At 40.3% G+C, this 14,856-nt stretch overlaps 2 protein-coding genes across 2 annotated transcripts; one reads left to right on the top strand and one right to left on the bottom strand.

Annotated features, from left to right (window-relative positions):
* Positions 1-2,166: 2,166 nt before the first annotated feature.
* On the top strand, positions 2,167-8,025 carry LOC128736742 (uncharacterized). Its single transcript, XM_053831228.1, has one exon. The coding sequence runs from the start codon at positions 2,167-2,169 to the stop codon at positions 8,023-8,025; it is 5,859 nt and encodes a 1,952-aa protein (XP_053687203.1).
* A 1,575-nt stretch (positions 8,026-9,600) lies between these two features.
* Positions 9,601-10,389, bottom strand: LOC128736741 (THO complex subunit 4-like). The gene has a single exon (XM_053831227.1). It carries the CDS (start codon positions 10,387-10,389, stop codon positions 9,601-9,603), a length of 789 nt encoding a protein of 262 aa, XP_053687202.1.
* Positions 10,390-14,856: the final 4,467 nt, after the last annotated feature.

Here is a 14,856-nt window from a genome sequence, read left to right as displayed (position 1 = left end):
TTTTTCTGTTCAACATCAAGAATTCATACTTTTTTTATTTGGGCCAATTCTTAGAAGATTTTCCAATCGATTGGTGTAAGAATATTGAAAATCGATCGGGAAACCACTAAGCTATAAGCGTTCAAAACCTGACCACTTTTCGAGAAAGATTTTTACACTTTACCAACTACCTTCCTGAAAGACATAGTCCTACGTCAAAAATGGAAGTAATTTGCCATCTTTTCAAACTTGTTCTAGGATGGAGCAATACTTCTAAACTACTACTAATAAACTAAACTGCTTCTTGGTATCGCTGGGGTTCTCGAACAGCGTTAGCAGATTTTCCTGAGGAAAAATTCGTAGTTTTATCGCCCACGAAAGGGTTACGCTTTCGTTTCAAAATCAATAAAAAAGCGAAATCTAATCCACTTTGCTTGGCCCTCCTAGTTCCGCCAACGGTATTATTATTCTTTACAATCAATTTCTGTCAGTAGAAGTGATATGAACCAACTACCACAGTGTTAACTAACAGTTGAATTATTTTCTAAAGTTTATTTTTTTATTTTTTTTAGCTTTTCGCTTAATTGTCTTCACTTTCCCGTCATCTTTTTGATGTCTTTTCGCCGTATTTTTGTTGCCATATTTTTGTCGTCTATTTACTGTCTTTTCGTTGTTCTTACATTGCTCTAGCCCCTAGATCGGTAAAAAGCCGTTGAAATAAGTGACGAAAATGCAAAAACGAAAAAATAACGAACAGACAACAGAATAATGTGACAACAGAAAAAACCACAAAAATACGACAGAGAGATGACAAAAAGATGCGCCAAAAACGCATCGAAAAAACCCGTTTAAATCCACCTATTGGTGAAAGGAACCTTTGTTATATCATTTTATTTGTCATTCGAGTTAGAAATCGACAAGTCTTCGGAACATAATTCAACTCTTATTAACCTTGTTTCATATATTATCCACAGACAAACAGACGTGACACGCGTGTTAATTCCATCGTCCAATCACAAACCACTCATTTTCCATAAAAGCATGTTTCGCAACATGACCACACCGCGGCACGCGAGTGTTGCTTCGAGTTTTCAGTATAAAACGATACAAATGTAACAATCCTACAGCATAAAACCCTGCAAATGCAAGCTACTCCGCAACATGCATAACAGATGGTGCTAGTGTGCAATATATTTATTAGTGGAAAATGTGTCTTTAATAAAAATAATAAAAATTGTATGCAAAGTAATTGATCAGTTATTGAGATTTGAGGAGGAACGCTACTCTGGAAAGTTTAAAAAGATAGATTTAAAGAAAAAGCCCGCCGTTTTCATAATTTTTCGAATTTTCTATTATCACTAGGAAGCAATTTAGGCATTCACCTTATGTTTCGAAATCATCATTCAAATCCGTTCTCCGATACTCCGTTGATTTCCACAAAGTAAGTGTTTTCTAGTGAGCATTCACGCGCTCGGTTGCCAACAGTATAATAATCACTATTTTTGCATTCAAACATTCCAAAATACATATTCAAATAGGTTGTGTTTTTTATCGACTGGATTCAATTGTAACTGTTAATATTCGGCAGGGCAGTCTGCGGAGACATTTATCAAGACTGATATTTGATGTTTTCCCGACGTTTCGATACTTTGTTGGTGTCTGTTGGAAACACTGCTTGAGATTGGGATTTCTAGAGGGTGGAGATAAATAAGTGATAGATGACAGAAGAGGAAAAGTAAAAGCTGTCAAACGAAAAAGAAGGTTAAGTGAGTCAGCGCATTGAGGAGGTTGAATTGAAAGGCAAGAAAGTGATTGAAATAAGTTGAAGGCAAGAAATTGATTGAGTAGATTATATCGACGATAAGGTGATTAAAAAATGAATAATTTACATACTATTTGAACTCAACAAACTATATTTATATATAAGGTACACGGAACAGATCAAACACGTTAAAATTTACAATATCATAAAAGCAAAGGTTAGGAATGGCTGAAGCGAGAACAAAACTACGGAAACAATTATTGTAAGTGGCAACAAATTAAAATTACATTTATCCTATGCTAATTAAATAAATAAACTCTCTAGCTTTGATCGGCAAACTAAATACGTCGATTTACAAAGAAGTTTCTGTCCAGTCCGAACAAAATCAAAGAATAATTTCTACGGATTGAGTTGCTCATCGAAGAATGGTCCATCGCAATTCCAAAGACAATGAGATGGATGGCAACGATGCTATACCCGCTGTTCATGCACTATGCGTTTATTGTAATAAAGAAGAATCCGAAGATATCAACTGGGTTCAATGCACCAATTGTGAGCAATGGGCCCATTTTTCCTGCGCCGGCGTCGACAATACGATTACCGAAGTGGAATGGTATTGCTTGCGATGTGTTCGATCTGCTAATCAACTGACAATTCCTAAGCCAAGTAAGGCAAGATCGAATAAAGGTAGGTCGGCTGCGAAAAGCGACTCGGGATCTGCTCGGGACAGTAATATTGCTCCGGATCTAACTGAAGAGCAATTCGAAGAGGCACAACTCGAACGCGAGAGAGCCTTTGCCAGACAGATTGAGATCCGGGAGAAAAGATTGCGCCGGGAAATCGAATGGAATGCCAAACAGCTAGAATTGGAACGAAAAATGCGCACGATGGAGCTCGACGCCCAAAGAACGATGTTGGAAGAAAAACTGAAACAAGAACAGGAAATGTTAAATAGTCAGCTGGCGGCGGAGCAGGAATTTGTAAAACAGCGCGACATTATTCGAAACCAGCTGATCAACAGTCGTCAGAATGTCCAGTCATTAATGAACGCCGAAGGCATCGTGTTGCAGGAGCAAACCAGCAAAAAGGTGAAAACTTGGTTAGAAAATCAGGAGAAGGTTGTAGCGAAGCCAGGAGGAGACGTTCGCGGAGCATATAAAAAGGGTGGGAAGCCAAAACTCGACGCGACGCTGGAAGATCTAAAAAACAAATTCAACCGTACGCTATTTGAGGATGAACTGTTACCGGCTAGCGAGGAAGGTACGGACCACGACGGGTACGATGAAACCGCTGACACGGACGGGAGTGACGATGTACAACAGGCTGGTGCCCCTGGGAGTCAAGTTGTGACAGTTGAAAAAATATTCAGGTTGACTCGCGAACAGATTGCCACAAGAAAAGTAGTATCTAAAACGCTCCCTAAATTTAATGGAGATCCAGAGACATGGCCGTTATTCATTAGTAGCTTCGAGCACACTACTAAAGCTTGCGGATATTCCAATATCGAGAACCTGGATCGTTTGCTGAACAGTTTAGAGGGAGAAGCACTTAATGCAGTGAGGAGTATGCTGGTGCTCCCAGAGTCAGTACCTGAAGTGATTCAGGACCTACGTCGATTATTTGGACAACCAGAAAAACTACTGCGTACTTTGCTAAATAAAGTCAGACGTGTTTCGCCGCCGACAACAGACGATCTGCAAACCTTCGTCACATTCGGCATAACGGTCAAACACCTATGCGACCATTTAGAGGCTGCGCATCTTCTGGACCATCTTCGTAACCCGTTGCTAGTGCAACAATTAGTAGAAAAGCTGCCCCCAGAATATCAAATGAAATGGGTAGAGTACAAACGCGCAAAAAAGGGACCGCCGCTACGATTGTTTACAGACTATATCACGTGTATTGGAGATGTCGCATCCGAAGCAGTAGCCTATTCTATGACAGCGAGCGAAGCAGTACGATACCCTAAAACTAAGTTCTCCAAAACGAAAGAGTTCGTATACGTTCACGAGTCGGCAGACGAACAAGTACAAGAAATGCGAAGTGAAAAGGTTACTAAAGCATGTTGGATCTGTAACCGAACGGACCACAGAATCCGATTTTGTGATGATTTCCGGAAGATGAATATTGTAGAACGGCTGGAAGCGGTAGAGAAGCAAAAGTTGTGTGGTATCTGCTTGAATAAACACGGCGACAAACCGTGCGGGTTTAAGTCGCGTTGTACTATTACAAACTGTAAAGGTGCACATCACACACTGTTGCATCGGGTAGAAGAATCTGTGCAACTTCAGAAAATTGAGTGCAGTGTACAGAAGCATGCTCATCGATCAATTATTTTCCGTATGATACCGGTAACGCTATATGTAGCAGATAAGCAGTATGATACTTTAGCGTTCCTCGACGAGGGGTCGTCCACCACATTGATAGAAGAAACAGTAGCAAAACAGTTAAATGCGACCGGAGTTCAGGAGCCGTTGATCGTCACCTGGACGGAAAACATTAATCGTTTCGAAAACAGTTCCCGTAAGGTGGAATTAATGCTGTCGGCTCGAGGTTCGTGTGAGAAGATTTGTTTGGCGAATGTCAGAACAGTATCGGAATTGGTATTACCGAAACAAGGCATGCAATTTGCAAAACTAGAAAAACAGTACCCTCACTTGGCTGGCTTGCCGGTGAGAGATCATCCAGCGGAACGAGCGTCTATCTTAGTGGGTCTCGATAATATACATCTGTTCGCGCCCTTGGAGTCACGTGTGGGGCAACAATATCAACCGATCGCTGTACGTTCAAAATTAGGCTGGACGGTATATGGTCCAGAAAAGCAAAAACATTTAGCTAGTACCTATCTTAACATGCATTCAGTCACGCCAGTGACCAATCAACAGCTACATGATTTGATGCGCACGCAGTATACTTTGGACGATGTTGGGGTTGCAATATTTGGCTTACCAGAACCTAAAGAAGAACAACGAGCCAAATCAATTTTAAAAGCGACAACGAAGCGAATAGGCGAACGATATGAAACCGGGCTGCTGTGGCGAGAGGATATAAGACGATTCCCAGACAACTATCTGATGGCAACACAAAGATTAAAGGCATTAGAACGCAAACTGGATAAGCATCCGGCGTTAAAGGTTAACGTGGTGCAGCAAATAGAGAACTATCAAATCAAAGGCTACGCACATAAGATAACTGAAGCTGAAATTAATAACACGCCAAGTTCTGCGACCTGGTATTTACCGATAAATGTGACTCTAAATCCACACAAGCCCGGCAAAGTAAGGCTCGTCTGGGACGCTGCCGCGTCTGTAAAGGGTATATCGCTGAATTCGGAACTACTAAAGGGCCCAGACATGCTCGTCTCTCTTCCGAAAGTCATATGCCATTTCCGGGAGCGTCCGATAGCGATAGGAGGGGACATCCAAGAGATGTACCACCAGATTCGCATTAGGTCTGAAGACAAACAAGCGCAGCGGTTCTTATTTAGATCAGACCCGATGGAGATATCACAGGTGTATGTCATGGATGTGGCCACATTTGGCGCTACTTGTTCGCCGAGCTCCGCACAATTTGTTAAAAATTTGAATGCGGAGCAGTTTGCGAAAAGGTACCCTGAGGCTGCAGCTGCGATCATAAATAGGCACTATGTGGACGATTATTACGATAGCTTAGATACTGTGGAAGATGCTATCCAAAGGGCTAAGGAAGTGAAATATATCCACGCGAAAGGCGGCTTTCATATCAGAAATTGGCTATCAAATTCAGAAGAGTTTCTTAGGCAACTTGGTGCAGGCAGTAGAATGGAGACAGTTCACTTCAACCATGAAGCTAGCACAGAATGTGAGCGTGTATTGGGAATCGCTTGGGAGCCAGCCTCAGATAGGTTCTGCTTCACAACCACGACAAAAATAGAGGAGATGACGGTTGATTGCGAAAATTATCCGACAAAGCGAATCGTGCTCAGCGTAGTAATGGCGCAGTTTGACCCTCTCGGATTCATATCTCCTATAACCGTGCGTGGAAAGATGCTTATTCAGGATCTTTGGAGAACCGGGTGTGAATGGGACGAACCCATCGACACGGTGTCGTTCGCCAAATGGACGCGATGGATAAGAATGATGAAAAGGCTTGAGTTCTTCAAGGTACCGCGTAGCTATTTTGGGGATGCCAAGTCTGGAGAGATCAAAAATATAGAGCTGCACCTATTCGCTGACGCTAGCGAATCGGCTTACGGATGCGTTGCATATTTTCGTGCAAGCGTGAGAGGCAAAATTGCATGCGCGCTGGTCATGGGTCGTTCGAAGGTAGCTCCACTCAAACAGATCTCAATACCACGTTTAGAGCTTATGGCCGCAGTCCTTGCGGCTCGAATGTCACGAACGGTGTGCGAAAACCATAGCTTCGCCATTGAGAAAATCGTGTACTGGATTGATGCGAGTGTTGTGCTGTCGTGGATTAGATCCGACCAGCGTAGATACAAACAGTTTGTTGGATTTAGAATAGGCGAAATCCTCAGTTTAACTAAATTGGCTGACTGGCGTTGGGTACCGACTACACTCAATGTAGCGGATCAACTCACGAAATGGGGAACAGATCCACAACTGCATTCAGATAGTGTTTGGTTAAGGGGGCCGAGGTTCCTATACCAAAGCGAGCACGAGTGGCCTAAGAAAGAGTTATCTCCAGCGAACACGACCGAAGAACTACGCATCCACTTATTGCTGCACGATGTGAAGCTACAAGAAAATGTCATCGACGTGTCATCAACTCGCATTTCAAAATGGGCTGTGTTGGTGCGGACTATGGCGTGTGTGTTCAGATTTATTTCCAATTGTAGGTTAAAGGTAAAAGGGCTACCGATCGAGACATTGAAACCAACAGGTTGGCAGCTGAAATTATTAAAGCCAAACAGGATTACACATGCACGAGTACCGCTGCGGCAAGAAGAATATGAAAAGGCAGAGCAGTGTTTGCTGAAAGCAGCACAGGAGGAATGCTTTGCAGACGAAATTAAGGTACTGAAACGAAACAAGAATCGTCCGATAAATCAATGGCTCACAGTTGAAAAGTCTAGCTGCCTGAGCAAACTTACACCTTTAATTGATGAAGCGGGAATCATTCGAATGGAAGGCCGTTGTGCACGTGCAGAGACGCTGCCTTTTGACCTACGCTTTCCGATAATCTTACCGGCAGGTAGTAGAGTAACATACATGATCGTCCAGCATTTTCACGAACAATGTGGCCATGGGTATAGGCAGATGGTAAAAAACGAGCTACGGCAGCTATATTATGTGATCCACGCAGACGCTGTCGTAAGAAAAGTATCATCGTCTTGTGTATGGTGCAAGGTTCATCGCAATAGCCCCAATGTACCCCGAGAAGCTCCGTTGCCGTTGCAACGGCTTACCCCTGGGCTTCGCTCTTTCAGTTTTGTCGGCATTGATTATTTGGGACCCTTCGAAGTAGCTGTTTTACGCCGAAAGGAAAAACGTTGGATTGCACTGTTTACTTGCTTGGCAACACGAGCGGTACACTTGGAGGTGACTCACAGCTTGACGACCCAATCCTGCTTGATGGCAATAAGCCGTTTCGTTGGCCGACGAGACTGGCCGATTGAATTTCTATCGGACAACGGAACTAATTTTCAAGGCGCTAGCAAAGAGCTGAGAGAACTGATGAAAGATATAAATTTCGACTGCGCTGATGCTTATACCAATGCAAGGACGCGGTGGAGTTTCAACCCCCCAGCAGCTCCCCACATGGGAGGTGTCTGGGAGCGCATGGTCCGCTCGGTCAAGGAAGCCTTGAGAGCCCTAGACGATGGTAAGCAGCTAACGGATGAAATTCTGCAGATAGCCATCGTAGAAGCAGAGGATATGATCAACTCGCGACCACTGACGTATGTGTCTCAGGATGCCCCTGAAGCAGATGCGCTGACCCCGAATCATTTTCTTCGGGGTCCTCCGTCTGATCTGCAAAATGTAGCATTACCGTCTCCACATCCGTCCCAAGCGCTCAGAGATACATATAAGCGTTCTTGCCAGGTTGCCAGTGGATTATGGCAACGATGGATCAAGGAATATGTTCCGTCGTTGAACAAAAGGAGTAAATGGTTTGGCGAAACAAGACCTCTTAAGGCTGGTGACTTGGTCTACATCGTAGAAGGTGGCAGTAGGAAGTGCTGGGTACGTGGTGTAGTGGAAGAGCCAATAGTGTCAAGCGACGGGCGCATTCGGCAGGCGTGGGTGCGCACCAAGACGAAAAGGTATAAAGGCGACAAGTAATCTGGCAGTGCTTGAAATCGATGGTAACGCCGATCCAGATGTGACTTCCGGATCAGGGTTACGGGCCGGGGAATATGTTGGAAACACTGCTTGAGATTGGGATTTCTAGAGGATGGAGATAAATAAGTGATAGATGACAGAAGAGGAAAAGTAAAAGCTGTCAAACGAAAAAGAAGGTTAAGTGAGTCAGCGCATTGAGGAGGTTGAATTGAAAGGCAAGAAAGTGATTGAAATAAGTTGAAGGCAAGAAATTGATTGAGTAGATTATATCGACGATAAGGTGATTAAAAAATGAATAATTTACATACTATTTGAACGCAACAAACTATATTTATATATAAGGTACACGGAACAGATCAAACACGTTAAAATTTACAATATCATAAAAGCAAAGGTTAGGATTGGCTGAAGCGAGAACAAAACTACGGAAACAATTATTGTAAGTGGCAACAAATTAAAATTACATTTATCCTATGCTAATTAAATAAATAAACTCTCTAGCTTTGATCGGCAAACTAAATACGTCGATTTACAAAGAAGTTTCTGTCCAGTCCGAACAGTGTCTTTTTCAAGGAGTAATATTAAAAACAAGAGCCATACAAATTATTTCAAAAAGAACATGCCGAAATGGAAGTATGTTATATCAATTGAGGTTGATCAATTGAGGGTTAAAAAAGCACTAATCTGTAAAGTCGTCAAAGAATGCAATTTCGTAATTTTTTTCAGATTTTAAAATTAAAGTTAAGCGTTGCGTTTTGTATTTGAACTGTAACTGTTAATATTCGGCAGGACAGTCTTCGTCAACATCAATCTTCAATCTTGATAAATTTTTCCGAAGGAATTGAAATCGATGATTTAGCGCAAATTAAATTCTCTCTGGCCGTCTTGTTATAAGCGGAAACTTCACGATATCAATTTTATGATCTATTATATTACTGTTATTTTTCCAATACGAGAAAAATAACAGTATTATAATAGTCCACTTCATACCTCTTACGAAAAAACAGATTTCCGGAAACTATTTGAGGGCCAAATTTGATTTGATGGCCAAATGATTCGGTTTACTGAAACTAGAAAAAAAAAAACACAATTAAAATGCCACCAGTTCCATTCCATCGTTTAGAAACTGTTAACGTTGTGCGCTATGGATTAACTAGTATTTTTCGACTGAGATATAACAACAGCTAATAAAAGTACACATTAATAGAAGCCCTGATGAAGCTCCAAATCCGGATCGAAACGTTGGCGTAAAAAGGAAAATGTAACGTCTAATTTAATGACTGAACGGCCAAAATCCCAATCATTCGATAGTTGTACGATATGGTGGACTATGGTGGTATGGAAAAAATACTCTATTTCTTGGATGTGTTTCCAAACCGCAATAAAAAAAAGAAAATCATTAAAAATATTTATAGTTTTATTTTTTACATGCAGGTAAGAGATCAACAGTTTTTACTTAATGTGGCGGTGCCTTTTTAATTTATTTACACAAACAAAAATTGTGCACGTCATGATCTTAAGAGTGGTTAAGAAGATTCTAATGATCGCGTTCTATGTTGGTGCTTTTTCACACTTTCACACACACTCTTTAAAGTACGCATCTAGTTCAGCATCTAACTCCTCCGCTGTTATTGTTTTTTTCCGTTGCTGCTGGCGGGGACCTCCACCTCGATGACTCGTTCGATTGCCTCCTCTTGACGGTCCACTGCTAACGTTTCTGCGTGGTGAACGAGTAGGAGCACTTCCGCCACCCAGCCGAGGCACACGAGATGATGGGATATCCGAGGTCGCTAGTTGTATGCTCATTGGCCGTCCATCCAACGGAACTCCATTGTACTGTTTCATTGCTTTTATTGCGTCACCCCGACGTTCGAACACAACGTCTGCTGTGCCCAGTGATCTACCCGATCGATCATAATGCATTGTTGCGCTTTTCAATGGTCCACAATCTGCAAACAGTTCGTTTATGTCAGACTCTGATACGCTGAAGTCCAGGTTTGATACCATCAGCTTGGTGTTGCCCTGTCCGACAGGTCCTCCTACTCCTAAGTTCCTATTCCTAAGTTCGGCTGCCGCCAAAAGACGATCTCGCAAGTCATGCTTCAGAGCGCTGTTCACATCGCCTCGTGTGTTTTTCGAACGTTGAATTCCGCCTCGGTTGCGTCCCATTAGGACACCGCCGCCACCAGCTGAGGGACCACGATTCGAATGTGGTTGTCCACCACCAGATGATCTATTATGAGTACGACTTGGTCTTGGTCCGCCTCTTTCGCCAGAACGAGAGACTCCTCCACGATTACCGCCACGCTGTGACTGCTGCGATTTGGTTATATCTTCCAGATTCATTTCGATTTTGTCTGTCATTTTGATACTCGGCTTTGTTTTTTTTCCTATAACCAACGAAAAACTATTTCACCAACAATACGAGCAAACCACTTGTAATAATCAAATAATACTGGATTAGCAAACAATTAAAACTTTTCGCAGTTCTATCGAGCAGAAAAAAAACTAAGTTGAACGATTAGCCTTGTCCAGCTTTGTGGCCGTATAAGCAGAGACGGACATATATATAGTTGCCAGGATTTTTAAAATCGTTACCTATATTACCTAAACCTACCCATAGTTACCTAAACTAAATTACCTGTCTACCGTTCTATCGGTCTTATCTCATCCGTTTGCTGTCTCGTTTTACCTAGGGTATGTTGCTGCTTGGTCGTAATTACCTGTTCCCGTCCTATCCAGCACAAATTATTAAAAATATTAGCGATTTTTATTATACACAATGCAAAATTAGTTATTCCCTAATATTTTAGTTTGTTGACTATCATACGCGATCAATGAAAGCGAGCTGAGTTCTATTTAAATGCTTTTTTCATTAAAGAATTCCTAGCAGCCAAATTTCTTACTTTTTTTTCATGCGACGAAGAAGAAAATATCGACCAATCGTTTCAATTTCCGTCATTCATAAAATGAAAACAACTCACGCAACGCATTGTCGTTATTGTTATCTGACCACTTTTCGAGAAAGATTTTTACACTTTACCAACTACCTTCCTGAAAGACATAGTCCTACGTCAAAAATGGAAGTAATTTGCCATCTTTTCAAACTTGTTCTAGGATGGAGCAATACTTCTAACCTACTACTACTAAACTAAACTGCTTCTTGGTATCGCTGGGGTTCTCGAACAGCGTTAGCAGATTTTCCTGAGGAAAAATTCGTAGTTTTATCACCCACGAAAGGGTTACGCTTTCGTTTCAAAATCAATACAAAAGCGAAATCTAATCCACTTTGCTTGGCTCTCCTAGTTCCGCCAACGGTATTATTATTCTTTACAAGCAATATCTGTCAGTAGAAGTGATATGAACCAACTACCACAGTGTTAACTATCAGTTGAATTATTTTCTAAAGATGTGTCGATTCCTATTTCAAATAACCACCAGATGGATTAAATCGTGTTTTTTGTCGTTTCTTTGGTGTCGTTCGGCGTGCTTGCCTCGTATTTTTGTCGTCTTTCGTTTTTTATTTTTTTTAGCTTTTCGCTTAATTGTCTTCACTTTCTCGTCATCTTTTTGATGTCTTTTCGCCGTATTTTTGTTGCCATATTTTTGTCGTCTATTTACTGTCTTTTCGTTGTTCTTACATTGCTCTAGCCCCTAGATCGGTAAAAAGCCGTTGAAATAAGTGACGAAAATGCAAAAACGAAAAAATAACGAACAGACAACAGAATAATGTGACAACAGAAAAAACCACAAAAATACGACAGAGAGATGACAAAAAGATGCGCCAAAAACGCATCGAAAAAACCCGTTTAAATCCACCTATTGGCGAAAGGAACCTTTGTTATATCATTTTATTTGTCATTCGAGTTAGAAATCGACAAATCTTCGGAACATAATTCAACTCTTATTAACGTTGTTTCATATATTATCCACAGACAAACAGACGAGACACGCGTGTTAATTCCATCGTCCAATCACAAACCACTCATTTTCCATAAAAGCATATTTCGTAACATGACCACACCGCGGCGCGCGAGTGTTGCTTCGAGTTTTCAGTATAAAATCATACAAATGTAAAAATCCTACAGCATAAAACCCTGCAAATGCAAGCTACTCCGCAACATGCATAACAGATGGTGCTAGTGTGCAAGCAAAATGTGTAGGAAGATGGTTTTTAAAGGATTTTCTTCTATGTGTCATGTCAGTTCGTCAGTGTATTATAAATGCGTATTTAATATATAATTAATAGTGGAAAATGTCTCTTTCTACCATTTTCTTTCGCCATTTTGATAATTTTTCGAATTTTCTATTATCACTGGGAAGCAATCTAGCAATTTAGGCATTCACCTTATGCACTATGGTCGAAAAAGCAAAAATTCCAGACAAAAATCAATATCTCGAAAACCATTGGCTCTACAAATTTCATGTATTCAGAAGATTTTGTTTAGAAAAAAAGATCTTTTGGTATAATTAGTCATTAGGGTGGTTCACTTTTACTCGTTTTAAAATTTTTAACTTTTTTGTTTTACGATATAGAGCAATACTTTCTACTACAAAGTTGTAAATAATTTATTTTTCAGAAACTTTGCTGAAGAAATCAAATTTGTATCTCATCTGTGTATGGCTATACAACGAATTTTCTAGATTAAGTCAGGATGGATCCGGAAAAAGCAGTTTTTTTGCTCTAACTTTTTTGTTTGAAACCCAATTTGAAAACTATGTTCGGATGAGTTTTAGAGCGTAAAATAATGCATTTTTTTAAACTTCTAGATAGTTGCTATCTATTGTCTGAAGGGAGATATAGAAGTTTTCGATTCAAAATATTATAGTTTTTCACGGCGTCTCACACTTCCGTTGGCACATATTTTCGAAAACGGAATGAATGGTCTAAAAGTATGTACCTGGATCTACAAAGTTCATGTCATGTCATTTTTCCACACTTCTCCTGTTCTGAGAAAAACGCATTTGAAAAGTGAGTATTTTTCCATATTCAGCCCGCTGTGGTCCAACGGTTCACCAATATCTACAATCCGCAGGGCCTGGGGAAAAGTTGGGTTCGAATTATGTTATAATTAACTCCCATTATAGCTCGTTTTGTTCCATGGGTCCGTAAGCGTTGCTTCAAGGGCCATCCTTTACCTATTTTTTTCGTTCTGGAGACACTATAAACACGTTTGTTTCATTACTTTCTTCTACCGTCCCCTCCATCTATTGTAAAAAACTACTGTTATGAAAAACAGTCGTTATAAAAAAAGAGTATTTCTACATTTCTAGACCGAAGTGTTACGCTTGCCTCGTTTTGTTTAAGGTGGAATTAGTCGTCATCGATTCTGACAATTTCAAAAGCAGTATTTTTGTTTGAAACAAAAAATCTGTTCATGTATTCTGTTCTGTTCAATATATTCGGTATGTTCACATTGGCAAAAAGAACGCATTATTTACATTTTTGTAAACAGAATCCCGCTGTTGGACCCAAAAACTGCTTGGCTTTCCGACGAAAAGTTAATGACTGCTAGTTTCCCGTTAAGCGTGTAGATCTATCGCGTATGTTTTCTTATTTAACAACATTATGATCTATTTAGAAAAAAAATAACATAAATTCGAGGTATTCTAAAATGTTTTGAAGGTTTCTGGAATTTGTTATAATTTTTTTTGATTATTTTGTGTAGACAAGCATTTCCATTTTGCTTTGCCGCCTTGCAAACTAATTCTAGCGGAATAAGCTCACAGTTGCTTACTTCTACGGCTTGAGAACGAGAGATTTTAAGCATTCTCTCAGCACTCAACTCGGCCAAATTTTTGTATCTCGATGAGACTTGTTTAATGAGGATGCGGTATCAATCGATGAAGTAGTCGGGACATCATAATCATTGGATATTATTGCAATATTTTCAAAACTTTCTCCAGGAATTTGTAATGGCGCGTTGAAATATTCCTCATTGTACTTAAAACGTGTGTTGTGCTTCGTTTATACTTCAAATAATTCTTCTTGAAGAAAAATGCATGTATCCCTTACAATTGAAAAATTTTTTTTTCGATTCCACCGGCATGTCGTTCTTTACGACACTGTATGCTTTGAAAACTTCATCACATACTTTTCGGATTTTTTCGACGAAGTTTCCTTGCGTATTTTTCCACAAAGAAAACAATTCGCGTTTGTCCATTCCTTTAAAAGTACCCTCAATATTATTTTTTAATAAAAAGGTTTTATAGAGTCGTTTTCTAACTTCTGCGATATTTATAACGGTAGTTTTTTTACAATAGATGGAGGGGACGGTAGAAGAAAGTAATGAAACAAACGTGTTTATAGTGTCTCCAGAACGAAAAAAATAGGTAAAGGATGGCCCTTGAAGCAACGCTTACGGACCCATGGAACAAAACGAGCTATAATGGGAGTTAATTATAACATAATTCGAACCCAACTTTTCCCCAGGCCCTGCGGATTGTAGATATTGGTGAACCGTTGGACCACAGCGGGCTGAATATGGAAAAATACTCACTTTTCAAATGCGTTTTTCTCAGAACAGGAGAAGTGTGGAAAAATGACATGACATGAACTTTGTAGATCCAGGTACATACTTTTAGACCATTCATTCCGTTTTCGAAAATATGTGCCAACGGAAGTGTGAGACGCCGTGAAAAACTATAATATTTTGAATCGAAAACTTCTATATCTCCCTTCAGACAATAGATAGCAACTATCTAGAAGTTTAAAAAAATGCATTATTTTACGCTCTAAAACTCATCCGAACATAGTTTTCAAATTGGGTTTCAAATAAAAAAGTTAGAGCAACAAAACTACTTTTTCCGGATCCACCCTGACTTAATCTA

Source organism: Sabethes cyaneus, chromosome 2 (genome assembly GCF_943734655.1).
Source record: "Sabethes cyaneus chromosome 2, idSabCyanKW18_F2, whole genome shotgun sequence".
NCBI classification, from domain to species: Eukaryota; Metazoa; Arthropoda; class Insecta; order Diptera; family Culicidae; genus Sabethes; species Sabethes cyaneus.
The sequence above is the reverse complement of the archived record's forward strand: the minus strand, read 5'-3'. Positions and strand labels throughout refer to the sequence as shown.

Bases quoted from the DNA above. Each gene is read 5' to 3' on its own strand.
- LOC128736741 (XM_053831227.1), bottom strand. From the start codon at position 10,389: ATGACAGACAAAATCGAAATGAATCTGGAAGATATAACCAAATCGCAG.
- LOC128736742 (XM_053831228.1), top strand. From the start codon at position 2,167: ATGGTCCATCGCAATTCCAAAGACAATGAGATGGATGGCAACGATGCT.